At 36.9% G+C, this 27,562-nt stretch overlaps 1 protein-coding gene across 3 annotated transcripts; it reads right to left on the bottom strand.

The window, feature by feature from the left end:
• Window positions 1-84: 84 nt before the first annotated feature.
• LOC140204147 (mitochondrial fission factor-like) lies at window positions 85-17,043 on the bottom strand. 3 transcript variants are annotated; one of them, XM_072270567.1, is made up of 8 exons: window positions 16,961-17,043; window positions 11,930-12,136; window positions 8,165-8,322; window positions 7,176-7,264; window positions 5,551-5,706; window positions 3,695-3,766; window positions 2,673-2,751; window positions 85-2,013 (listed from the first exon to the last, which is right to left on the bottom strand). In XM_072270567.1, the coding sequence occupies exons 2-8, from the start codon at window positions 12,129-12,131 to the stop codon at window positions 1,882-1,884; spliced, it is 888 nt and encodes a 295-aa protein (XP_072126668.1). In that variant the 5' UTR covers window positions 12,132-12,136; window positions 16,961-17,043; the 3' UTR covers window positions 85-1,881. The 3 variants fall into 3 exon arrangements, with proteins under 3 accessions (XP_072126668.1, XP_072126669.1, XP_072126671.1); XM_072270568.1 differs by lacking the exon at window positions 16,961-17,043 and adding an exon at window positions 16,799-16,877; XM_072270570.1 differs by lacking the exon at window positions 5,551-5,706 and having other exon boundaries at window positions 87-2,013.
• Between the last annotated feature and the right edge of the window lie 10,519 nt (window positions 17,044-27,562).

Genomic DNA, 27,562 nt, shown 5'->3' with positions numbered 1-27,562 from the left:
GTCCCTGCACACAGTTTTGACATTGCAAAATATAGCTATCTCAACACCATTCCTACAAAACATGGCTCATGCTTTCTTCAAATTTTTAATGTGCACTTGAATCAGGCAATTGTTAGAATTGTTTTTAATTCATGAAGTCCTCTAAGACAAATTCTCACTACCATTTTACTGGTATACACATTATATTTTAATAAATTAGTTTTCAAAAAAAAATTAGCTTTGATTTCAGAGGAATTCAATGACATGTTCTGGTTCCTTACTAGAAGAAGGTACACAATTGTATCAGTTTGAATTCTTAACCAATACTTTATATTAACTGAATGACAGAATGCATAAGGAGGTATTCTTTTATTCAAAAAATTTTTCAATTAAGCCACACTTGCCTTATTACTCAGAATGTATGACTGTAAATTAAACATCTGTCGCTTGCATTTCACTGGACTGGTTTTAATCTTCATTCCAAGAGCTCCTTCATCAAACTCCCAGTTTACAGCTTAATTATATCTTACCATTGCATAATGCATTGTCCAACAATGGAGGAGCATCTTATTTGAAACTGAAATCCTGCTAGACCCATTGCCCATCATTGTTTTAAGGTACTGATTGTAACCATTGTTCAAAGTTAAGATGTCAAAAGTAATGACCAGATTTTAAACACCACCCACCTTACATCATGCACAATTGTGAATCAATGCACACATCTTTAATGTGACAGCCTTTAGCATTAATAATGTCTCTATCACATACCTCATTCTACCATTTGCATTGACACATTTTATCCCAATAACTGGATAGGTATGTAAAAGAAATCAAAGGATATTTATTTACAAAGAATTTGTGTGTCATATTAGTGCTCATGAAATTAACTTCTGATATTGAAATGTGCAACTGTTAACAGGCACCCTGGTAATTCTGAATTTTAATTATTCTAATTTTAACAGATTAACTAGTTGACTTTCACCGTAAACAACTCTTAGTAGTGGTCAAGATATTCTCAGAAATGTATAAAAATGGCAGGTAATGGAAAATAATTTTCCTTTAGTTTACTCATTTCCTCTGCTACAGGACAGAGATATGTAACCTGTTCTTAATCTCCTGTTACCATAGCTCTATAATGGAATACAGAATAAAGAATTCAGATACATACACTACCTAGGGATATTATGAAACTCTGTAGTTATGCTGAATCAAGCTGAAGGTATCCATACAGTAGCAGACCAGTTGTTCTCCAGGGAACTGTCAACTTACCCCTATGTATGATCTGGCAATTATAAATGACATCAACTAAGGAAATGTTGATACAAGAAACCACAAGTGCTGGAATCTGGAGCAAAATCTAAATTGCTAGAGTTGCTGAGTTCATCCAAAAGTTTGTTTACAGCTAAGGAAATGCTGTGGGTTCTAAAGCTGTGCAATTATCACAACTATCCAATATAATGCAAGAGAACAATATAATTACAAAAATTCCTACAGTCTCACTGAGAGCATAGGCATTCACATTTGGGGAGATACAAAATAGATTTTGATTACCAGCAAGAGGATATTTTCTTTCTGATTTGTCATCTGCTTAGGATTAGGGTAATAATTTTCAAATTGATTTCTTTGATTGCAGTTAGCTAGATGAAGTATTTCAGAATTTTCCATGATATATATTAGATACAGTTATTAGTTGACTTTAGAGTAATTAATTAGATCTGAGAGCATTATATTATAATAGCTTTTCCCAAACCCTTGCTATTGTGCTGTTAAAATCATTTCACCAAGTTGTTCCAGACTTTGTATTTCAGTGACGATACAGGCTGTTGCACAATAGAAATGATGTTATCTGCCATGCTGCTCACAGAAAATAGTCTAGCCTCCAGCAGTGCAGTTGGAACAATGTCACTTCCTCAGCCAAAGCCAACTGTTGACAAAACAGGCTGCAAAAATGATGGAATAGAGAACAAATTCTTTCCGAGCATGGTCCCGACTCTCCTGTTCTAATAATTGTAGGCGGCGATTCAACTTGTTCAACTACAAAAGAGAAAGTTTGCACTATTCAGTGAAAGTGCTGTACACTAATGCAAAATTACACCACCATTAAAGTACATTTCTTTCTGTCGTGATTTTAAAACCAGATGATAAGATACATTAAATGAAGCATCTTCCAGGAGAATATTTGAAGTTGTAACAGGCAATGCTAAGTGTCACCTCCAACATCTTCAGTCAATCAAGTGTTCCAAGTAATGGCACCTGCTTGTCAGGTAAAAGGCCGGATTGTCCTCAGCTTGAAAGAGCCTCAAGGACTGACTGAGCTGAGCGAATGACCAATTCTCATCCTGGGGCCTACCAACTTATTCAAGATCTGTTTTATTGTGTTCAGATGCTTCTGATAATCAGAAACATTTAAAAAATAATCATTAAATGGAAGAATACTTTAGTGTTAAATATACTTATTTAGTTAAGACATAAATATAAAGTGATTCAAAGAAAAATAGAATTAGCTAAACTTAACTTTAATATAAAGATTGGTGACATAAAGCTGAAAGATAATTGAGTAAGTTACAGAATACCCTTGGACTCACTGATGAATCCAGAGGTCGAGCAAGAGAATAAACACACCCACTATCAATCTTCAAAGCCTCCTTCTTTAAGATGCCATTCTTGTAAATATTCCTTATCGAAAATCTTACCTGTCGTCGGAGGGTTACAATTTCCATTACACTGAAATTTTCAAGCACACCTTCAGGTATAGTGTAATCAGGGGCCATGCTGGAAAAAAAAATCCAAACATAAATAATCTTTTTTCCTTCTCCAACAGCAGTATCAATACTTGAATTAACTGAACAGTCTTCTTCATATTTTGATCCTGGAAGACAACAGCACCATCCTAAATACAATAAAAACTATTATAACTTGGATCATTCAATGATTTTTAATTAATACATATTTAGGTTAGAGCATGAAAGTACTGCAGTGGTTAAATTACCAGATTAATAACCCAGAGGCCTGGGCTGACACTCCAGAGGCAAATTCAAAATCTACCACGGTGGCTGAGGAACTTATACTTAGTTAATAATCTAGCGTTGAACTAATGGTCATTAAACTACCACTGTGAAGGCAAAATTCCATCATCATACCCAGGACTCCCTTCATCATGCTGTGTGGAATTATAATCATGCTAAGTGGCGTTTGTAAGAAATTCCATTTAGCACGATTGCAGAGAAATAAAAAGAAGTAGCTAGCAGAAAAAATAGAGGCTGGAGTTCAAGAAAGGATTAAAATAGGTTAGAGGCAAAATGCTGCAAAACATGAAAAGAAATTGTAAACAACCTCATGAAATAAGCAGCAGAGGACTACTGAGTTCAGGAAGTGGAAAGGGGAACAGAAACGTTTGTGTCAAAGTCAAAGACATATACTATATATTTAGTTCACCTTAATATTATCATTTATTTCTTCCAAAATTGGTGGATATTTATATTTTTACTTTCTTCTCAGTTTTTTTAAACTAATTTTTGCACAACCTAAAAATATCGTACCAGAAATTTCACTGATTGAATTGAATCCAGCATTTAGATCAACCTGGCTGCAGTACATACTGTATCTACATGGTACAGCCAGATTAGTGTAAAATGTTGAAAATAAGTTATAGGACACAACAATTTAATGATTAGCACTTAAGTGATTGCATCAAGAAAGATAATGTGCCAAGCACCTTTGATTCCTCGTTTGATTAGTCACATCTGAGTATATGCTGCCAGAAAGGGGCTGATTATGGAACCGATTTCTGTAAGTGAAAAGAAATGAATTAGCCAAACAAATACCTGTTAATCACAGCAATATACATAGTACAAGCCCCTGGAATTTAATTGCTCCTCTAACTATTAATTCAACTTGTATTAATTCAACTTGTTTTAATTCAACATCTTCAATGCCAGAGAGATTTCTCCTGGCAAGAATACGGGCCAATCAGTTTCTCTAATATCTAAGAATGACATATCACTGATTTTTCTCTGAAACAAGTAGATATTACATTCTATTTATTTCTCCTCAGACACTCTTAAACTATACTGACACAGTTAAATTTCCCCACTTTCTCCGATGGACACATACAAATTCTATGTAGTGCATTACATACACTAAATGTATGCATGATCAAATAAGAAAATGCATATTTGGCATACTCATATTATTAATGCTTTCCATGTCTCATCACATTCTAAAGTTGCAAAAAAGAAATTACCATAAAATATGAAAATTAGAGTTAAATATTGAGCATCTAATAAGTGTCAGTACAAAGAATACTGATAATATTACTTAGATTATAATAAAATAAGGGTCTCAAAATACTGAATCTATTCCTCCAGATTGTATGTACAACCCCATCTCCATGGTATCCTAGCATTATGGGCAAATGAAACTGGAAATAATTAGAAAAAATAATAGCAGCCTGTTTTTCCCCATACATTTTCACTGGAGTTCCTAAAATATTGTTGCTGTCCTTCAGCACTTCTGACTTCACTATAGAATGAATGAGGAGAGTGCATGGTGTTTCAGCTTTCACTATTTTAGTTCAAAACTATCTAAATTATATTGGTTAAAAATTGTACTGATACAGATTTCAACAAGATATCAAAACAACTAAAATATTTTTTCAAAATATTATTCATAAAATGTTACAATAGGTAATTCACCTATAAACCTAGATATGAAACTCATCCTGACAACTTAAAAAGATGTGCTATCCAAATATGATATTTACTTTCAATATATTAAATGAAAAACAATGTAAACTTTGGAGAGTTAACAGCTAGAAACAAATGTTTTATCTGGGATACGCAAAACTCTAAATCTTTCACCACCTTCTGTTGTGCTGAATGTAATGAGAAGGCAAGGCTATTTTAAACCTCTTTGGTTAATGGAGCACGCAGCTCATGCACGATGCTGACTGCTGGAGTAGGTGAAATTCTGCTAGAGCTCATTTTTTCTCTCAATTTTCTGATCAGAAATAGTGCTAAAATAGATGATATTAAAACTACATAATTTGTTTCATAATATAGACAAGGTTTATCTTTAACTTTTGTCACTTTTATTCATGTTATATTTCATAACCTGCAATTACATTAATCAATATATGGAAATATGATAAAATGCATATTTTAGGGTGATTGTTATGAGAAGTAGAAATGATGTACCAATAAACAGAAAGATATAACGTTCATTGAGTTCTTACAGTCTTGAGAATTGCTGTAAAGAATTGCCATAAACTCCTTAGTGTTGGTCAGAGGTAGATTCTTGTAACACTGGGGATTCGCATTTATTTAAAAAGTAGGATTCTGGTTACTGAGGATGTGAATATTTAATATCATCACTAGGGTTAGCTTTTTGCAAAAAAAGCATTTATTAAAAAGTCAGTATTTTCTTAAATACAAATACTGATGGCAGAGCATACAATCAGATGTTAGTGGAAGACTGTTAACATCTAATGAGCTTCAAACTGATGCACCTCATGCAGTTTGTAATTACAGAAAGTTAGCAGGGCATCAAGCTGCACAAACTGAGACTGGTCACCTGCTTCCCGTTTTTTGACAGACTGATTCCGTTAAATACTCGAACAATTTGCGTCCAGCATAACTTAATACATTGCACACATTATGAAATGAAAATATTGCCTGGCCAGATCCAGGTGAAAGGAAGGAAGGCTTTGGAACATTGGAGCGATGATTCCTACAGATGATATAAAAGCATAATACTGTTAAACCAAATGATTGAATCCTATCATGATATACTTCATACTCATAAAAGTTAAAATAATTTGCAATAAAATTGCACATTAAGGTTAGAGGAATCATTTTAGGAATAAAATGTATAAACATTATTTGGAATATATTTAAGACAAATGCCAGCATAGGAAATTGCCAAAATATTGTCATCCATTTCTCCACTGTTGTTCTGATTCTATGACTGTCATGGCTCTGGAGCAGAGAATAGAAAAGATAAGTTTCAAAGAAAATAGCTGTGTTGTGTTCAGTTAATATTTTTGAGGAGCTTTGTTATGATAACTAGCTACAGTAAGTTCATAACATTGCTCACAATGATTTTTTCTTAGATCTATCAATGTTTTCTGGTAGCAGAAAGAAGACTGCAATTTTATTAATGTTTATTTGTTGTATATTAACAAAACTTTAGCAATGAAAATCCTATTGGGAGGTGGCCATGAATGATAGGAAGAAAAGTGTAATCAGTATGAAAAGTGTAATCAGTAATCACCTCACAGCATGAAACAGGATTGAGCCAGATCTCAAGGTAGAAATGCTTACTACTTATGCACTGTAAACGTATACTTTTATATATGAAAACTAGTTATTTTAATACAGTTTTATGAAACAATCCTATGCAGTGGAAGTTGCTTGGAAATTAATATTTGAAAACATTATTAGGAACATTGACCTAGATTTGCAAGTCATCAATGAATTGATTGTGCTCACCACCACCCTCAAAGAAACTCACCCACACAAACCTGGGCAACTTCTGTCACATGCCACTGTCAGAGAATGGAACATTTCTGACATTTTGATTTACCTTTCTCCCTCCGAATCTCACAATGCACTTAAAAATCCAAATACTAAAACAGCAGCTCCTTCATGCTGTATTTACAAATTCCCAAAACTATCCAAAAGAATTTTAGTTGAAGCATTCTTATTCACGTAAAGCTAAACCATTTTAACTTATAGCAACACACATAAAAGTTGCTGGTGAACGCAGCAGGCCAGGCAGCATCTATAGGAAGAGGTACAGTCAACGTTTCGGGCTGAGACCCTTTGTCTTTAACTTAACTTCTTTTTGATTTGAATGTGATTTTGACATGTGGTATTTCTTAAAACAACAGTGTACAGAACTACATTACTTGTGGCATTAAGGGGGCATGTTCCAATGTATAGTATGACAAAGCTTACTCCACCAGATTTAAATATTCATAAGCCACTCGAGTTCTTCTTCAGCCATTGAGTATTAAATTTGTAATAACAATGATTTTTTTAAAAGAATATCAAACTTTCCTTTTGATGCTACACCACCCAAAATGTCTTCAAATAGCTGAAGTCCATTTCAGTAAATGAACATGATGTCATTTTTGAAGTTATGCAGTGATGGTGCAACATTACAATAAGCCAGCCAAGGCAAAATGTCTTACTTACAATTTCCTCTGTCTTCTGGGCAGACTTGATAGACAGAATTCATTCTCACTTAATGTTCGTGATCTACTGGAATTCTGGGAGGCAATCATCTGTGAAAAAGATGTTTTGCATGCTTGTTTCTTACTGATGTGTTCAATTCAATAGCAGAAAACACCCAAATTATCAGTGACATATATACAGGCCATTCCAAAAATGGACTCAGGCTAATATTTGAAAATCTAGATAAATAAGAATGGAGTAAGTTATTAGTTTCAGAAGTTGAATGTACATTTTACTGAAGTTAAAACTATTTAAAAACACTGTACATAAAAAATCTCTCCATAGTTAATTTATGAATAACCACTGAACAAATCATTGCATTTTCTACTCTTTGTAAGTCACTGATATCTATACACCTTTCCTCAGGCCGCACACTGAACTAAGGAGAATTCAAGAATATTTCACACCCAATTCTCCCACAATGTGGAAAATAGAAATTATCTGTGTCTGGCGGCAGGGTGTGGAAACAATGGTTGTAGCAGAGTTCAAAGAGGACAGCATAGGACGATAATCATGGATCAGGGCCAGGGAGAAATTGTAGAGTCAAGAGGATTGGGTAGCCAGTGACTAAAAGTGAGAGCTTAGGAGTAGATCAGGAAGGGCTGAGAAAAGTGCAGAGGGCCAAGAAAAGTTGTGATTTCACTCCATGACATAAAAAGGTATAACATGAATCAATTTCTACTCATAAATTGGTCAGATGTCTCAATTTTTTTTTTCCCAGACTTGGATGTATGAGAGATGATGCTATGTTACTCTACATCACTCCAGTGAACACACCTCAAAGGTGCTTTGTGACGTGCAGGAGTGCAAAAGACACCATAAAAAACGCAAGTTTATTTTTTAAAATCAGCTTTCCTTTGTGTTGGGTTAAAGTTATAAAGTTAGTAAGTATTACTACTCAAATATATATCTCAACATTATAAAAGGACATAATGTTACTCCTAATGTACCTGGAGTGGACTCTCGGATCTATCCACATTCATAGCCTGGGAGGTTCCAAACATTAATTGAGGAGAGACGCTAAGAGATGGAGGATCTATATTCACAGGATTATTGTGGAACCAACTATGCAAATACGGCCTTGCTCCAATATCCTGCATTTCTGTTTCTAAAGAAAAAGTGCATTCCTTTAAACCCATTTAACAAATTGTAATTTTAAACAATTTACTGCTGTTGCCTATTTTTACTTTCTGAAAAGTAAAAATTCATCTATCTACTGTGTATCTATTACTGAGTCAAGAATACTAAACAAAAGCAATACTTCATGCATGTTCTTTCTAAGACAGAGTGCAACATTTTCACATTCCAGCCAACATGCACTTACCTAAAACAACAATAAATATTTATTTGCAAGTCTCACAGCAATAGGTAGTATTATGGAATAGCACTGTTATTACTTACAGCAATTTACGCCATTTCTGCTCATTTATAGTAGGAATACTAAAAACAAACCAATATCAATCTTTGCATATTTTATAATCATTCATCTTTTGCAAAGTACACAAATTTTCAATGTAATGTCAGAAATAATTGTTTGTCATTTAAAATTTTTTTTAAGAATTACATTGTACCACACCTTTTCACAACCTCAGGATATTCCAAGACTTTCACAACCAATTAAGTATATTTTGATGTAATATTCCTGTTGTAATGTAGCTAATTTGATTACGCTAGGATGCCTCAATTGGAAATGTGAATATAATTAAATCATTTCTTTTTCACTTATCAAATAACAAATAATTGATATTGAGAAGGAGTCCCCTTTTCTTCTATGAAGAAGGCACAGGGAGTCTTATCAACTTGATCTTGAACTCAGGTCTCAATGAGTATTTTTCAAGTGAAAGAAGGCGGATTAGTGTCCATCATCTTGTCAGCATGAAGTGTCAGCCAAGAGAATCAGCTTAATTCTTTCGTTTACGCTACCACTGAGCTATAATTGGCTACCAATAATGAAAACCGATAATTAAACCAAATTAAAAAATAACTTTCATGAAAGGTCACTGAGTTGAATTATAAATTTTATTTCTCCCTCTGTGAGTCCCACCTTACTGATATTTCTGCAGTGGCTGCTGAATCGTTGATAACTTATTTTGAAAACATATGAGATTGTAAATAAATATTGAAAACATATCAGGTTGACTAAACACATTAATGAAGGTAGAGCCAGTAGTGTATATGGATTTTAGCAAGGCATTTGATAAGGTACCCCATGAAAGGCTTATTGAGAAAGTACAGAGGCATGGGATCCAAGGAGACATTGCTTTGTGGATCCAGAACTGGCTTGCCCACAGAAGGCAAAGAGTGGATGTAGTCAGGTCATATTCTTCATGGAGGCCGGTGACCAGTGGTGTGCCTCAGGAATCTGTTCTAGGACCCCTACTCTTTGTGATTATTATAAATGAGTAAGTGGAGGGATGGGCTAGTAAACTTGTTGATGATGCAAAGGTTGGGGGTGTTGTGGATAGTGTGGAGGGCTGTCAGAGGTTACAACGGGACATTGATAGGGTGCAAAACTGGGCTGAGAAGTGGCAGATGGAGTTCAACCCAGATAAGTGTGAGATGGTTCATTATGGTAGGTCAATACGATGGCAGAATATAGCATTAATGGTAAGACACTTAGCAGTGTGGAGCATCAGAGGGATCTTGGGGTCCAAGTCCATAGGACATTCAAAGCTGCTACGCAGGTTGACTCTGTGGTTAAAAAGACATACGGTGCATTGGCCTTCATCAATCGTGGGATTGAGTTTAAGAACCGAGAGGTAAGGTTGCAGTTATGCAGGACCCTGGTCAGACCCCACTTGGAGTATTGTGCTCAGTTCTGGTCACCTCACTACAGGAAGGACATGGAAACCATAGAAATGGTGCAGAGGATATTTACAAGCATGTTGCCTGGATTGGGGAGCATGTCTATTGACCCCTGTTTCCATCCAGGGGGTCAGTGTGGACATGGTGGAGGATTACAAATACCTGGGGATACAAATTGACAATAAACTGGACTGGTCAAAGAACACTGAGGCTGTCTACAAGAAGGGTCAGAGCCGTCTCTATTTCCTGAGGAGACTGAGGTCCTTTAACATCTGCCGGACGATGCTGAGGATGTTCTACGAGTCTGTGGTGGTCAGTGCTATCATGTTTGCTGTTGTGTGCTGGGGCAGCAGGCTGAGGTAGCAGACACCAACAGAATCAACAAAACTCATTCGTAAGGCCAGTGATGTTGTGGGGATGCAACTGGACTCTCTGATGGTGGTGTCTGAAAAGAGGATGCTGTCCAAGTTGCATGCCATCTTGGCTAATGTCTCCCATCCACTACATAATGTACTGGGTGGGCACAGGAGTACATTCAGCCAGAGACTCATTCCACCGAGATGCAGCACAGAGCATCATAGGAAGTCATTCCTGCCTGTGACCATCAAACTTTACAACTCCTCCTTTGGAGGGTCAGACACCCTGAGGCAATAGGCTGGTCCTGGACTAATTTCATAATTTACTGGCATAATTTACATATTACTATTTAACTATTTATGGTTCTATTACTATTTATTATTTATGATGCAACTGTAATGAAAACCAATTTCCCCCGGGATCAATAAAGTATGACTATGACTAATAGGTTGAGTAAACTCGGCCTTTTCTCCTTGCAGCGACGGAGGATAAGAGGTGACCTGAAAGAGGTGTACGAGTTAATGAGAGGCATTCATCGTGTGGATAGTCAGAGACTTTTCCCCAGGGCTGAAATGGCTAGCACAAGAGGGCATAGTTTTAAGGTGCTTGGAAGTAGGTACAGAGATGTCAGGGTAAGTTTTTTTTACGCAGTGCGTGAAATGGGCTGCTGGTGGCAGTGGTGGAGGCAGAAATGATAGGGTCTTTTACGAGACTCCTGGATAGCTAGATGGAGCTTAGAAAGATAGAGGGCTATGGGTAAAGACTAGGTAGTTCTATGGTAGGGACATGTTCGGCACAGCTTTGTGGGCCGAAGGGCCTGTATTGTGCTGTAGATTTTCTATGTTTCTATGTTCTATGTAAGACAAATAACTCTTTAGGTTTTATCAAAATATTGATTAACAATTTGCAGTTGTAATGTTGTCAAAACTGTTAGGGTGGCAAATCATGACTCTGTAAAACTAACAGGGTTTTTTTAATGCAAGGTTAAATACAAAAACCCAGAAGTCACTATCAATGATGACCCCTGCCTATGGTGTGAATTTACAGTCTGTGCAGTTGCAATCATCACAGAGTTTGTAACTCAACATTATCTTTGACTGTAATGTAGCAAAAAAATTGAAATATTAAATATTGTAGAATGAGACCCAACTTTTTTAAAACAATTTACTCAAATGTAATTATTGCCAAACTAACTCTCTGCCCGAAGTTGTCATTTATCAAAATATATACCCATAGTTCTTCATCAGGACTGATTTGCTGAGTTCATCTGGCATTGTGTGTTAGAAAGGATAACAGAGGCCAATAGCATAAATAAGTTTAAGGATAAACATATGATAAGGAAATAAAATGTTATGTTGATTTGGTTATATTAAAAGGGGAGGGAACTTATGCAGATCATTGAGCTTTTTAATTTGTTCTGCATTCTATTTTAGAATAGATTCATATTTTAAAATTTTTATCCATATAGTTCTTTAATTAAACAACATAAGCTAGGGACCTGGATGAATAATAAACAATTATGTTAAATGCCCTTGGATTTTAAAATAGTTTACCTCCCATTGATATTCTTTCAGGAATCTGCATGTGTAATGTTGATAGCTGAATATCTTCTGCTTTCTCTTCATCTCCCAGCTCTTCGGTCACTTTCAGTCTATTAGGAATTCTCATTTTCTGACTGATAGCCTCCATGAAATTCAGATCACAAGATACAGGGCTGCAGTCTATCAAATCCGAAGATGCTATTTGTTCTGTCATGGCAGCTATAGAGCCAATAAAGTAACATTTAAATTCCAATATCTACATCATTATGATTACTACTACTTTCTTATACTTGACATAAGGTTGAACATGTGGGAAGCACACATCTGTGGATATCAGAGAATGTGTATTATCTGGACTTTTAAAATCAATGTTTCCCAAGCACTCAGTTTAGGCCAACATTGCCTGAGGTTAATTATAACTCCCAAACCCAGTCTTGGGATGGCTAATAAATATATGATATCAAATGTCAAATCAGAAGTTGGTGCAATATTAATTTCCTACTACTAATAATGCTGCACTATAAAGGACACAGTTAATATATTAACAACAGCCATTCTTCTTCATTCAATTGATCAGTCCAATGTGGAGCAAAATGCTTTCCTTATGTGGCATGTCAGCCTCAACAATAATAATGTAGCACATCAACAATTTTTGATTCCAATGATCAGTAATATTTTGCCATGATGTTCTCCAAACATTCTCAAACAATTCACTTCCAGTCATTAACTAATAGCTGCTCAGGATTCAACGTTCAACCTGTGCCTGGAATTACACAAACTTGGTGCGTGCCTTAAACTATAACTTTATTTAATTTTGTGTGGAAAAGAAAATATGTTAAGAACATTCATAACGTTTTGTTTATGGTTTATTCATAGTTCTTTAATAAGTTTGCCTTGACTCTGAATTTAGCCTGTATTCTTAACTGCAGAGTAATCGAAGGTCTCATTCTTTGTTGTTCCTTTGCATAAATTGCATAAAGCAACAGAAATTGAATGTTAATATCCTTTTAGGGAGACACTAGTCTTTTCAATTGCTTAAGTCATCACTTTTTAATATTCAAATTTTAACAAGCAAGATAATGTAACAAGTACTAACTAATCTGGCTATTACCACCCAGCCATAACTGAGACTTGAATCAAACTACACATTCACTGACATGCATTGCACATAAGAGAACATAATTGAATGGAGGCACTCATGCTAGCAGCCATTTTAAAGTGCAACATACATAGGAGCTGAAGAACTCAAGATTCTGGCCATTTCACTCAGTTGAACCAGGTATGTAATACTCTAACAGTATTATTGATCAATAATACAGTAACAAACCCTGTTCCTAGAAAGGGAAGGAAAGGAGGAAGGAGTGCAATAGTGCTGGGGGATTCAGTAACTGGAGGAGATTATGTGGATGTGAGACACCAGGGTGGTATATTGTCTCCTAGTGCCCAGGTCAGGACAGGAATGTTCTCAGATTGGATCTACAGCATTCTAAAGGTGGAGGGTGAGCAGACAGAAGACATGGAACATATTGGTACCAATGACATTGGTAGCAAAAAGGATGAAATTCTGAAGAGAGAATATAGAGAGCCTTGTAGAAGATTGAAGAGCGGAACCTCAAGGGTGGTAATCTCTGGATTGCTGCCTGTGCCATACACCAGTGAGGTTAAGAATAGGATGATTTCGAAGATGAACATGTGGCTGAGGAATTGTGCAGGGGCAGTGTTTCAAATTTGTACATCAATGTGATCTCTTCTGGGAAAGATTTGACCCATTACAAAAAGGACAGGTTACACATGAACTTGAGGGGTCCAATATCCTTGCAGGCAGGCTTGATAGAGCTGTTGAGGAGGGTTAAACTAGTTTGGCAGGGGGATACTTAGAAAGAGGTGACATAGGATCAGAGGATGTAGAATCCTTGTGGGTAGAGTTAAGAAACTGCAACAGTAAAAAGACTCTGATGAGAATTACATATACTGTAGATCTCCAAACAGTAGTCAAAATGTGTGGCACGTATTACAACAGGAGATTGAAAAGTCATGTAAAAGGGGCAATATTGGAATAGTTGGGGGGAATTTCAATATGTAGATAGATTTGGAAAATCGGGTTGGTGCTGGATCCCATGATAATGATTTTGTAGAATACCTACAAGATGGCTTTTTAGAGTCACTTGTGGTTGAACCCACTAGGGAAAAGGCAATTCTGGATTGGGTGTTGTGCAATGATCCAGGTTTGATTAGGGAGCTTAAGGTAAAAGAACCCTAAGGAAACAGCAATTATAATATGATAGAATTCACCCTGCAGTTTGAGAGGGAGAAAACAGAAATCAGATGAATCAGTATTACAGTGGAATAAGGGGAATTTTAGAGGCATGAGAGGGGAGCTGGATTGGAAGGGGACATTAGCAAGGATGACAGCAGAACAGCAATGGCTGGAGTTTCTGAGAGCATTTTGGAAGGCACAGGATGGATTCATCCCAAAAAAGTAGTATTCTAAAGGGAGGATGAGGCAACTAAGGCTGACAAGGGAAGTCAAAGACAGCATATAGGCAAAAGAGAGGGCATATAATATAGCAAAAAATAGTGGAAAGCTAGAGGATCGGGAAGCTTTTGAAAACTAACAGAAGGCAAGTGAAAAGAGCAATAAGGAGCGAAGAAATGAGCTAGCCAATAATATAAAGAAGGATACATAAAGTTCTTTTAAGATATCTAAAAGTAAAATAAAGGCAAAAGTGGATATAGGATCACTGAAGAGGTAGTAATGGAACAAAGAAATGCAGACGAACTTAAAAAAATATTTTGCATCAGTCTTCACTGTAGAAGACACCAGTAATATGCCAGAAATTCAAGAGTGTTGGGGGCAGAAGTGACTTTAGTTGCTATTACTAAAAAAGTGCTTGACATGTCTGAAGGTAGGTAAGTCACATTGACCAGACTGGCTACACCACAAAGTTCTGAAAGAGGTAGCAGAAGAGACTGTTCAGGATGAAGGGTCTTGGCCCAAACTGTCGACCATACTTTTTTCCATAGATCTACTGAAGGGTCTCAGCCTGAAACGTCAAGTGTACTCTTTTCCATAGATGCTGCCTAGCCTGCTGAGATCCCCCAGCATTTTGTGCGTGTTGCTTGGTTTTCCAGCATCTGCAGATCTTCTCTTACAAGCCACTAAGCCTGATTTCAGTGGCTTTGGGCCTATACTCACTGGAGTTTAGAAGAATGGAAGAGGATTTCATTAAGACCTGAATACTGAACATTGAATGGTTTAGAGAGAGTGGACATGGAGAGGTTATTTCCTATAGTGGCAGAGTCTAGAACCAGAGGGTACAGCCTCAGAATATAAGGGTGTCCCTTTAGAACAGGCATGAGGAATAATTTACTTAGCCAGAGTGTGGTAAATCTGTGGAATTCTTTTGCCATAGACAGCTGTGGAGGCCAAGTCATTAGATATATTTAAAGTGGAGGTTGATAGGTTCTTGATTAGTAAGGATGTCAAAAGTTACAGGAAGAGGGCAGGAGTTGAGAGGGATAATAAAGCAGCCATGGTGGACCAGACCCGAAAGACCAAGTGGCATAATTCTACTCCCATGTCTTATGCTCTTTTTGAACTGGAGCTATGGGTCAGTTGATATACAGGCAGAAGCCATATGTAGGGATATGGTGAAGAAGGACAGGCAGTTGATTAGGCAAAATTGCAGTCAGTGGGGTGGGTCGAAGTGTGTATATTTTAATGTAAGAATTATCAGCACAAGAGTGACAAAGTTAAGAGCATGGGTCAGAACATTGGACTACGATGTTGTGGCCATTGTGCAGACATGGTTGTTGTAAGGGCAGGAATAGCTGCTGAATGTTCTGGGGTTTAGATGTTTCAGGGAGAGAGGTAAAAGAGGTGGGGGTGGGATGGTATTGCTGATCACGGATAGTATCACAGCTGCAGAAAGAGAGAATGTTATGGAGGAATTGTCTACTTAGTCTGGCTTGAAATCAGAAACAGGAAGGGAACAATCATTCTATTGGGTTATTCTGTAACTCTCCCTGCTGTAATAGCAACAAAGACACTGAGGAACAGATTGGGAGGAAGATTTTGGAAAGGTGCAAAACGTTATTTTGAACATTTGTGATGGTTCTACGTCTGCACCCTCTGAGAAGAAAAACAATTCTCTTCATCTCTTAAATTAGCAATCCCTTTCTCACAAAACTATAATTCTTGCTTCTAAATACTCCCTTAACTGAAATATCTACCCTGTCAGTCCCCAGAATCTTATACATTTCAATATCTTCATTGGCCTATATAATTTATAGATTCTGTGTGTTATCCATACCAATGTGCCTGTAATGCTGTTGCAAGCTTTTCATTGTACCTACATCTCACCATACAATAAACTAGACTTGACATGAAGATTACTGCCATTCTTCCAAAATCCAATGAGTAGGCCCAATCTATTCAGCTCATTTCCTACAACCCAGGAATCAAACAGGTGAACTTTCTCTGCACAGCCTCCAATTCCTTAAACATGGACATCTCATACTGCAGTTATATTGTGGCCTTCTGTTACCAAGAAACTTCTACTTTAAGAAACATCAAAGTGTCAATATAAGTTGAAAGTAAGGCCTGGAGTACAAAACCATCATCCTCTTCCTGAGCAGGGAATTCCATTTCCCTTAAATTTGATATCAGCTCCATTAGGTATATTTTGTGTAGTCTCATCTGGGTTAGATAGTTGAATGGGTGGCAAAACCGAATCCATCCTGTCACTACTTTTCATATACTGGTTGGTACAAGCAGAGGAAGAACTTAAGCTCTAAACACACTAAGTTACAAAGTCTTGCAGATGCTCGCGGTTGTCGGGGTCCTGATGGTGAGGCTCGAAGCTTCATCGGGTAGAGTACCTGTTACATTCACTTGTCTGAGTCCCGTGGGCTGCAGCAGTCGCCTGGGACAAGACCGAGAATGATTCGCTCTCTCTGTCTCCTCATGAACGCGCAGCTAAACTTTACTTACAAGGGGAGGGACGGAACTCTTGCTGCTCTCCCAGGGCAGACATTACTCACCTCCACAGCCTCCGAGTGCCTCATAAACATCGCTTCGTCAACCCCATTCGTGTAACCCGGCGTCATGTGCCGGACGGCCCCCTCACAAACACCCGCCTCTGCACCACTCCGATTGGGCGCTTGGCGCACACGTGACCCCTAGGTTCCCGCCCCGCTCTCCGCTCCCCGGACGGTTCGCGAGGGAATTTTTTCTCAAACGGTGGTAACGTCGCAGTTCACCTCACCCAGCAGCAGGGGCTTGGTTTACTTACGATGTGGGCTATCTTCCCGTACCGGAGAAGTGCGTACTGCTTCTTCACAGCCGAAAGCAAGGCTCACATCAATCAGGATCCAGGCGTCGCCGCTAGGGTGCTGGCCAAGTGTACGGAATCAGTGCAAAGTCAGTTTATTTTCAGCGTACACTTACTGTCACCATGGACTACACTCATTCATTTTCTTGCGGGTATTCACAGTAAATACAAAACAACGCGATAGAATAAATCAAAAACTGTACACAAGGACGGACAAATAAGGAATATGCCTAAATAAATTGTGCAAATACTATACCAAAAAAACAATCTGCTGTGTACATACAACACACGCAAAAGTTGCTGGTGAACACAGCAGGCCAGGCAGCATCCATGGAAAAGAGTAAACAGTTGACGTTTCGGGCCGAAACCTTTCTTACAAGTATTCTGCGGTGAGGGCAACAGTTAACGTAGCATTCAGATGACATTTCCTTTGCCCAGCAAAAGGTTTGCAGCTGTATCTGTCCGGAAACATCGGGACCAAGGAGCAAAGTTCGATTCTAAGCAGTATCTTAAAGGAGAAAAGGCATTCCAAGATCACAGCGTGGCAATTTCATACGTAAAAAAACAATGATGCTGAAGGATGAATAACGATCTGGAATCGGAGTGCTGAGATTACAGCCCTCCGCTAGTTTTTCTGCTTTAAAATGTCACAGAGCACTGAATGGTTGAAAGGAGTAAACATGAAAAACACTGTTACAATAGAAGAAAGTCTAAAACTTTTAGGAAGTAAATTTCATTTTCCTTTTGGATATGTTTTTGAATCTTCATATAAACTTGTATAATTTCACGAAACCTGTGGATGGTTAATTGATTTCCCCTTTTCCTTCCCAAATTGAGGAATACCATGATACTAGCAGGAAGTAGGAATAGATTATTTATCCTTTCATGTGAATTCCACTATTCAGTGAGACAGGAGCTGTAAGAATCAGTGGCAAATACTGTACCACAGTTACTGGGAATCTTAAGTTTAAAATTTCTACATTAGCCCATTTTGTTCTGTGATTTATTTGCCTTGAATACACTCAAGACAAGCCTCCATTTGGGAAGAGAATTTGAGATGTAGATAATCCTTTGGGTGAAACAAAAATCTTACTATCTCGGTCCTGAATGTTTCACCCTTTATTTTGAGATTGCGATCCTAGTTCTACATAGCCGAACCAGGGGAAACCACATCCCTTCCTCTATGCTATGGCACTTCTGAAATTTATAAGGATAAAGGCCCTGTCTATCTAATCCTTCTTCATGGTACAAAACTACCAATCCAGAAATGAATCTGGTGAACCCTGAATCTGCATTTTTTCAGTCAATCCCTTAACCACAAATATCAGGTGTGTATTCATCGGGGCATTGTGCATTTCCTGTAAGGTAGATAATTAGCATATTTTTATACTTGGGCCCGTCTAAAAGGATGAACGTATAGTCTGTCTTAATTCTTGCTTTATCTACATTGTAATATTTCAGAATTCATAAGCAAAGACACTCATAAGCTTTCAATCTCCAACTTTTATTATAATTCCACAATTCCATTTTTTTCTTTACTCACATTTGTCCATGATATATTTCATCTGTCGTGTCCTTGCTTATTCATATAAATAATTTATATTCCCTTTAAAAAACACACAAATGCTAGAACCATCAGTTGATTAATATTCCATTCACGCCAGTATATTTTTCCAATCCCAAGTGCTCTTATTTTGTTTAACTCTTGTGCAGTATCATATTGATAGCCTTCTGGAAGTCAAATATACCACATCCACTGGTTCTGTCTCAGATTTTCTGCTAGTTTATAGCCACAAAGAAACTCCAAAAAATTTACAAATGTGATTTCTCATTCATAAATGAATGCCAACTCTGCTTTATTACCACATCTAGCATTTACTTCAAGGACTGACATTGGGCTCATCTATCTCTACCTCCATTCCACTTTCCTTTTGCTCTTAAAGAGAGTTTCATTTGTGTTTTCCCCCAAATCAGTGTAAACCATTCTTGCATATGAAATTTTTGAATATAAGAACCAATGCAGCCATTACCTTCATGGTATCTTTTAAAACTTTAGATTGCAGGTCAGCAGGTTCTGGGATATTGTTAGCTTTTATGCCCATTAATATTCCATTAATATTTTATATGCAAAGGTGCTTCATTGTATTAGCCAATATGAATTATTTGCATAGTTTTAGTCAATAGTGTCATAGTTGAATTTCCCTTGACAGTAAATGTTCCAACATTTCTTTCAATGTTTTGTGATTTTGTCAGGTATTAATTTAATGAAAAATGTACCACACTAAACTGACAATCATTCTTTACAACATAAAGATTACTTTTCTACATGACAAAAATAATCTATAAAAGGTGAGGGGGAGGGGGAGGGGAAGCCATTTATAGTATTTGTTTTGATTCTATTCAGCCATGTCCTGTGTAAAAATCTAAAACTAAATCATTATTAGCTTTATCATTACAATGCCCATGTCAGTTAAATATTGATCAGGGAATTTGTTGACTAGTTAGACAATTAGTTTTATATTCATGTTTATTCTGTTGTATTACCCAACCTTTGTATAATATGAGATAAGCAGAACTGTGGCAAATAAAATCTTACACACTTGATGCAACACATCTACAAACGTTCGTACAACGAACAGTAAAAAGCACCTTATTCTCAAGTACAATATTCAACCACATTAAGGAAAAGCCCAAAGTTTATGTACTTAGTGGGGTATAAGGCAAAGCACTAAAAATAAAACTTCAGGCCTCACTACTTGAGAATGATCACAATATATTCCACATGAGACTTTCGTTTCCCTGCTAAACATTACAAGAACTTTATTAGAGTAGAATTACTAAATTACCTATACAAAAATCTACATCTGTGTGTGCATAGTGGGAAAATTCAGTAGCCACATGGCTAGTGGAAATTTTATAATAGTAAACTAAAGACAACATTTTGAATTATATATTTCATGTTCAATTTGTTAGCATTAACTGCCGCAATCATATCCTTCTGCCTTGGTACTTTGGGTTAACAGCCAATTCAGTTTTTAAATAACTTTTTCCACCAAGATGTTTTATGATAAATGCAGGACACCAGAGAAAGAAATATGACGGCATTTTTAGCAGAACAATTTTAAAAAAGCCAAACACCAAATACTGTGATACTGTAAAAGTCTATGCTGTTAATTTATTTTAACCCCTGGTGTTACAAATTAAAGAAAGACAGAGATATCTCTTATTTCACTTTCTGGATCAGATCGATTTTATCAGCATCTTGTTAATTTCAGACATTTCTTGAGACCATTGATCAAAATGATGTTTGAAATATTAATTTTATATTTGTACTTTCTTGTTTGTTGGTTCATGGTTGCTTCCATTTGTACTCTAAATGCAGCACTATCTCACTTTAAAGTAGCAGGTAAAAATAGTTTCAGAACAGTTTTTTCAATATTAATGATCTTGTTTTTCCCTCAAAAGCAGCTCTGAATAATTAGAAAAATGAAAAGTTCTTGTTTTGTTTACAATGCCCACTCATGTTAGAGGGGCTAACGTATAAATTTTTTTCTTGTAAAGATGGTGAATTTACGTATATATACACAAAAGACCATTGTCTTCGATATGAAAACCCATAAACAGCATATGCAGAATTTTCTAAACACAAATGAGAAACAGCTCAATCTTGGAAACTTTTTTTTTGTTCTTATAGAAGTTGACATCTCAGGAAAAACAAGAGAAACAGAAATCTACAACTGATTCACCAAAATAATTCTAGTGGTATTTTTGGTAAAATGTTGTTTTGGATTTTCCATCAGATTCATACATAGCAAAAAAAAATTCTTGGGGATGTTTAAGATCAACCGGCATAATTGAGAACTTAATCCTAATTATTATCCTTAATTGAATGGAGATATAAAATAGGGTAAAAATAACTATGTTCTTACATTTTGCAAAGGTGATGCATTGGCAATGATTTACTTTAAATGTTTTTGATGCAGCGATAAAACAAGTTATGCCACTACTGCCTATGGTTTAAATACAGTAGAAGGAATAAGTCTTGATTCAAACTATATTTAGCTAGGTAGTACCTTTAGTTAATATCGTCAAAGATTAGTCCATTTAATCAGCAGCTGAAAAAAAACTTACTGACAGAATTATTCACATTCATGTAATTTCTTTTGTTGTTTTGTTCTGAAAGTGTGAAGGGTGTGTTATTTTACTCCACAAAACTGTTTAAATCATCTCTTCGACGGGAGTTCAGTGAAACCACCTCTCACTGCTCCCCATCTATAATTTCTTCGGCTCTTCAACTTTTCAACCACATTTTGACTCTATGCCTCCCCCCCCCCCCCCACTTTCAAATCTCTTACTAGCTCTTCTTTCAGTTAGTCCTGATGAAGGGTCTCGGCCTGAAACGTCGACTGTACCTCTTCCTATAGATGCTGCCTGTCCTGCTGCGTTCACCAGCAACTTTGATGTGTGTTGCTTGAAATTCTGGCATCTGCAGATTTCCTTATGAAAAGCCTTTAGAATGTTTTTGACATTGTAGAAATTAATTTTAAAGAACCACTTCGTATGTTAACAAGATAATTATTTCAGCAACAGAAGATCAATATTGTTTATTTTGTTTCAAGGAAGCAGAGGAATATGTCAATATTATATCAGGATTTAAATTAATTTTAAGATAATATTAGCTGTCTCATTCTGTTTGTAATAGTTTTATTTTGGAAGCACTCAAGCTGCATTATCAACAGAAGTTAATCATAGAGCAGAGACAGGCCTTCCTCCCTCTGTCATGGAAGATCTTCATTCCAAACTAAAGAGGAAAAAGACGGAAGAGGGCAAGTGCTGTGAGTGATCGATTTGTATAATGTCTGCTAAAAGGGGTGAATATTGAGAGGTAAGCAGTTGAACCATTTTCATTGTATACATTTACAAGCATTTTCAGGCCATTTGTGTTCAAATAAAATGCAAGCCCATTTTAAGTGAAATAATCTGATAATGAAAGTTGACTAAAATCCTTCATTTTGAGATTGAAATAGATAAACTTCGTGATGGTACACTTCACAAAGGGAAAATAATAATTTTACAAAAATATTGTGCCTTTGTAATACATTACATAAGGCTTCATGGGAACAAATATCAGGGATTAACAGCTTGGTCAAAGTGCCAAGTTTTAAGGAACGTCTTTTAAGACAACTGATAAGTTGAGAGAGCAACACTCACAACACGCTGGAGGAACTCAGCAGGTTGGGCAGCATCTGTGGAAACGATCAGTCAACGTTTCGGGCTCCCGCCTATTTTGGTGGATCGAGCATAGATGCCCGACGAAGCGGTCCCCCAATCTGCATCGGGTTTTAGCGGTTTAGGAAGGGAATCAAATATGAAATGAAGCCAAAGGCAATGAGGCATAGCCACCATTAGTGAATCAATGAACACTAGAAGGAATACGTAGGAGTTCAAAACTGAAGGTGAAACCTCAAAACAATGTAGAATTCAAATCTTATGGAGGTTTGGAGAAAGATGTTTAAAATTGAGACACTGGAAGATTGTGGGACAGCTATCAAGAGAGGAAAAGGGTCGTATTCTCTCTCCTGGTACTTAAACCTTGAAAGAGGAACAAATGTTACACCTGCCCCTTCACCTCCTCCCTCAGTACCATTCAGAGCCCCAAACAGTCCTTCCAGGTGAGGCAAAACTTCACCTGTGGTCTGTTGGGGTCATCTATTGTATCCAGTGCTCCCAGTGTGGCCTCTTGTACAACCGGTGAGACCTGATATAGATTGAAGGACCGCTTCACCGAGCACCTACGCTCCATCCACCGGAATAGACGGGACCTCCCAGTGGCCACCTATTTTAATTTCACTTCCCATTCCGACATGTCCATCCATGGCCTTCTCTACTGTCATGATAGAGCCACACTCAGGTTGAAGGAGCAACACCTTAAATTTTGCCTGGGTAGCCTCCAACCCGATGGCATGAACATAGATTTCTTAAACTTCTGAAAATTCTCCCCCCCATTACAAATCCTCTTTTCCCTCTCTCACCTTATCTCCTTGCCTGCCCATAGCCTCCCAATGGTGCTTCTCCCCCTTTTTTCTTCTATGTTCTTCTGACCTCTCCTATTAGATTTCCCCTTCTGCAGCCCTGCATCTCTTCCACTAATCAACTTCCCAACTCTTTATTTTACATTCAACCCTACCCCCCCAGTTTCACCCTTCACCTTGTGTTTCTCCCTCCCCCTCCCCCACCCTCTAACTGCAACTCATCTTTTACTCTCCAGTCCTGCTGAATGGTCTCAGCCCGAAACTTTGACAGTACTCTTCTCCATACGTGCTGCTTGGCCTGCTAAGTTCCTCCAGCATTTTGTGTGTTACTAGGGTTGTTTAAGTGATTGTCTGAAATTTTAAAAGGTTCACTACTATATGAAAATAACTGAACAATCACTCTTGATTCATGCTTACAAATCTCAAACACTTAAGGAGGCGAGTTCACTTGTAGGAGAATTCACGTAAACGGCTTCAGTGCCATGGATTACAAAAAGGCTGTTCCTTCTCCACAATAAGATTTTAACCATAATATTGTGCCTTTAAAATACATTACACAATGCTTTATTTGAGCGAGGATCAGGGATTGAAACCTTGGTTAAAATGTTAAATTTTGAGGAGCATTTTAAATGCAGATTGAGATGTAGAGAGATTATTTGTTTCAGTGAGTGACCTGAGCCAGTCAAGTTTATTTTTAGCCAGTTAACTACAAGAGACACAATTTTACTAAAACATTTAAGTATAATGAATGCCTTTAGTTTTGTTAATCATTTGATGAATAAAAACAAAAAGCAACAGATGCTGGAACTAAAATGACAGAAAATGCTAGAGATATTCAGCAGTTCAGGGAACATCTGTGGAGAGAAGAGACAATTAACAGTTCATATTTTGACCTTTCATAAATTCTAATGGAAAGACAGACCTTCTTACCCCATCCCTAATTTTTTTTTTTTTTAAATCTCTCTTTCCTTCTCACAATAACTCCTTGCCTGTTCTCCATCTTCCTCTGGTGCTCCCCTCCCCCTTTCTTTCTTCCGAGGCCTTCTGTCCTACGATAATCCCCCTTCTCTAGCCTTATCCCTTTTGCCAATCGACTTCCCAGCTCTTGGCTTCATTCCTTCCCCTCCTGTAGTCTCCTATCATTTCGGGTCTCCCTCCCCCCCCACTTTCAAATCTCTACCTCTTTTTTCCGTTCGTCCTGACGAAGGGCCTCGACCCGAAACGTCAACTGTACTTCTTCCTATAGGTGCTGCCTGGCCAGCTGCGTTCCACCAGCATTTTGTGTGTGTTGCTTGAAATGTTTGTTTTCTTTCTCATCATGCACGCTACTAGTCCTGCTGAGTATCGCAAGCATTTTCTGTTTTTAGCAACACACAAAGTTTTCTGTTTTTATTTTAATTTTACACTCCGTATATAACTGATCAATGGCCCTTTTATGAATTCTGATGATCAATGCAAATTATTTTGGTATTGTTACCAAGCCCAGACTAACAATCAATAGCAGAAATGAACACAAACAAATCCATAGAGACAACTAACTGAATGAACAACTACTCTTTTCAATTGCTCATCCTGAATTGACCTGAAAACTGCCACTACTCTGAAAGATCTAAGGAACTTTTGCTTGGGCAAATCAGAGATTATTTAACCCTGTGATATGATCTAGAATAATACATCTATCTGCCAGAGCCTGCAGGTCTGCTAAGTTGATTTTTTTAAAAAAAGACACAGCCATATAAGTCACTTGGTGAAGGGGTGCTGATAATGTTTAATGAACTTGCAGCTGGTTGGAGACTGGGCCAGTAAGTGTGACACCATAGATGAAAAGTAGCACAAGGTTCTCTTGCGGGGTAATAAACTTGAGAGCTTAAAGAATCAATCTGCTTGGAATTAAAGGACAGAAAGAGAAGGATCATTTCTTAGATGTTCACTACGAGTCCCCAAATACTGTCGAAATGAGTGTATTGTGGAAATATTTCAGAAATGCACAAAAGTAATAGAACAATAACAGTTGAAAACTTCAATTATCCTAATTTTTGACAGAGAAATTAAAGGGGAAGATGAATCCTTAAATGTCTTCTGGGGGATTCTCTTAGTAAGAATGTTTTAAACCAACAATGATGAAAGCAGTGTTATAGAAATACAAGTTCTGTATTTCTATATCAATTCAAGGAGATAAGATGCCGTCAAATTATGCTACTAAATCTTTTACCCAATTCCCCAGCATATTTCCAGAATTTCTTTAAATTTATAAATCAGAATTTCAGCATCCACAGTATTTTGTTATTTGCTGCAACTTTTGCCGTAGTCACTACAAGAAATGCCTTTTTTTGAATTTTTTTTAAAGTATTAGAACTTATAACTGAAAGGATATCAGTTATTGAGATAGTTACAATTAATTTAAGAAAAAAAGACAAAGAGAAATCAAAGATGAAATTAGCCTAGCTTGAAAAGAGCAAATTTTACATGTTTGAGAAGCAATTTCACAAAGGTGTCCAAGATAAAGTGTTCTAATTTTTTAATGAAAAATGTGCATTTATTTAGCACCTGTTAGAACGAATGAAATAGGTAAAAAGTCTGGCCACTGGTGAAATAGCTTCCTTATCTACCTCAAGATAATACTGTTTACATTTTACACTCATAGAAGTGAATATATTGGGCCCTGATTTAATTTCACAGCTTTGTTTTTGCCAGATCTCTCTTAACTGTATAAAGAAATAAAGATTAAAGTCCCAAGAGTAAAGGCATGTTGTTAGCAGGGAACACCTTTGGACAATAGTGATCATAAAGTAATTATTTTCAAAGTGGTTATCAAAAGTGAAAATAGTGAACTAGAAGAGAATCAATATCAGTAATTTGTATCAAGCACTGAATAGAACAAAATATTGACTACAAGTTAAGCACATTTCCACCTAAAGGCTTAATGAAATCAGATTTTATTGGAACTTTCAAATGATAATTGCACTTGTGCACAAAGAGGACTAAATTGTTAGCTACTGGGGAATTGCAGAAGTATGAAAATAAATTTGGCATCCCTTTCAAAGAGCTAGTAAAGGCATATGGGCTCAGTGGTTTCCCTCTGCAGGAAGACTCCACAATACAAAATTGTAAACTAACTTATCTTGACCACTGTATAGAAATAAATATTACTGAAGTTTTAAAAAAAAGAGTTGCAGAGAGTTAGGAGATAAATTTTTGGTTTTCAATGGTTAAGAAAAGGAGCTCCAGGGATTTTGTCATAGTGTAAGGCAGATTTCATGTGTTCAATACTTCTTCCAAGGACAACGCTATGTACCGCAGGGAATAGAGTGTATCGATTGATTTATCTGTAAAAGTATTTGTTAACATCGTCTCAATATTGCCTTGTTAAACATTTTTAATATGAAATGATTAATATGGGCCACAGAGCTTGAGGCTTTTTTTTAATTGATACCTCAAACTGTTTAAATAATATTTTGCTGGATTTCATTACTTTTCAAAATAGACAACTTGTATGGGTCATGCTTAATTATTACTGACCCCCTTGGTAAATTACATTATATTTAGTTAGGCTAATCAATTTTAGAAGAAAATTCAATTGAACGAAAGTACAGACAGAATCAGATACCTACCGCTGATTGAATGAAAGCTCAACATAAATGTCTTCCAGATCACACACTATACCAGATAGAATATCAGATAATGAAGAACTCAGGAATGGCTGCTGCCACTCATGATCAAGGTGTTGGTGTGGTGTGTGCACACTTACACAAAATAGGTGCAAGTTATGAAAATCCTCAAAGACCATGAAAGTTGAATCATTTCTGCACATCAAGTTGATTATTAGTAGATTGTTAAGGACAGTGCACAAGTAAAGCAAAATTAAACATTGTCTGTTTTCCACTAACTTGCTCGCTTTCTTTATGATGTCACCTCAATTCTTTACACATGCTATTAAATTAGTAATCTTGCTTCAAGAAAAATGCTGATCCACCAGCTTGAGTGGCTAGCTTCAGACATGGACAGATCACACAATTAAAGTAGTAAACAGGTTGCACTAAAACAACAATTAAGAACTGGAACAGGCAATGCAGACCTTGTTTATAATCTAGTATCCATATATTTTGAGGGAAAGCATTCCAAAGATTTTGTTTAAAGTTCTAAATATCCTATCACCTATTCTAAGACAGACACGAGATTGTGCACATGCTGAAAATCTTGACACACACACACACACACACACACACACACACACACACACACAATGGTAGAGGAACTCAGCAAATCAGGGAGCATCTGTG

The sequence above is a fragment of the Mobula birostris genome, chromosome 10 (genome assembly GCF_030028105.1).
Source record: "Mobula birostris isolate sMobBir1 chromosome 10, sMobBir1.hap1, whole genome shotgun sequence".
Taxonomy (NCBI): Eukaryota; Metazoa; Chordata; class Chondrichthyes; order Myliobatiformes; family Myliobatidae; genus Mobula; species Mobula birostris.
Note: the sequence above shows the minus strand (reverse complement) of the source record. Positions and strands in the feature narration are given on the sequence as shown.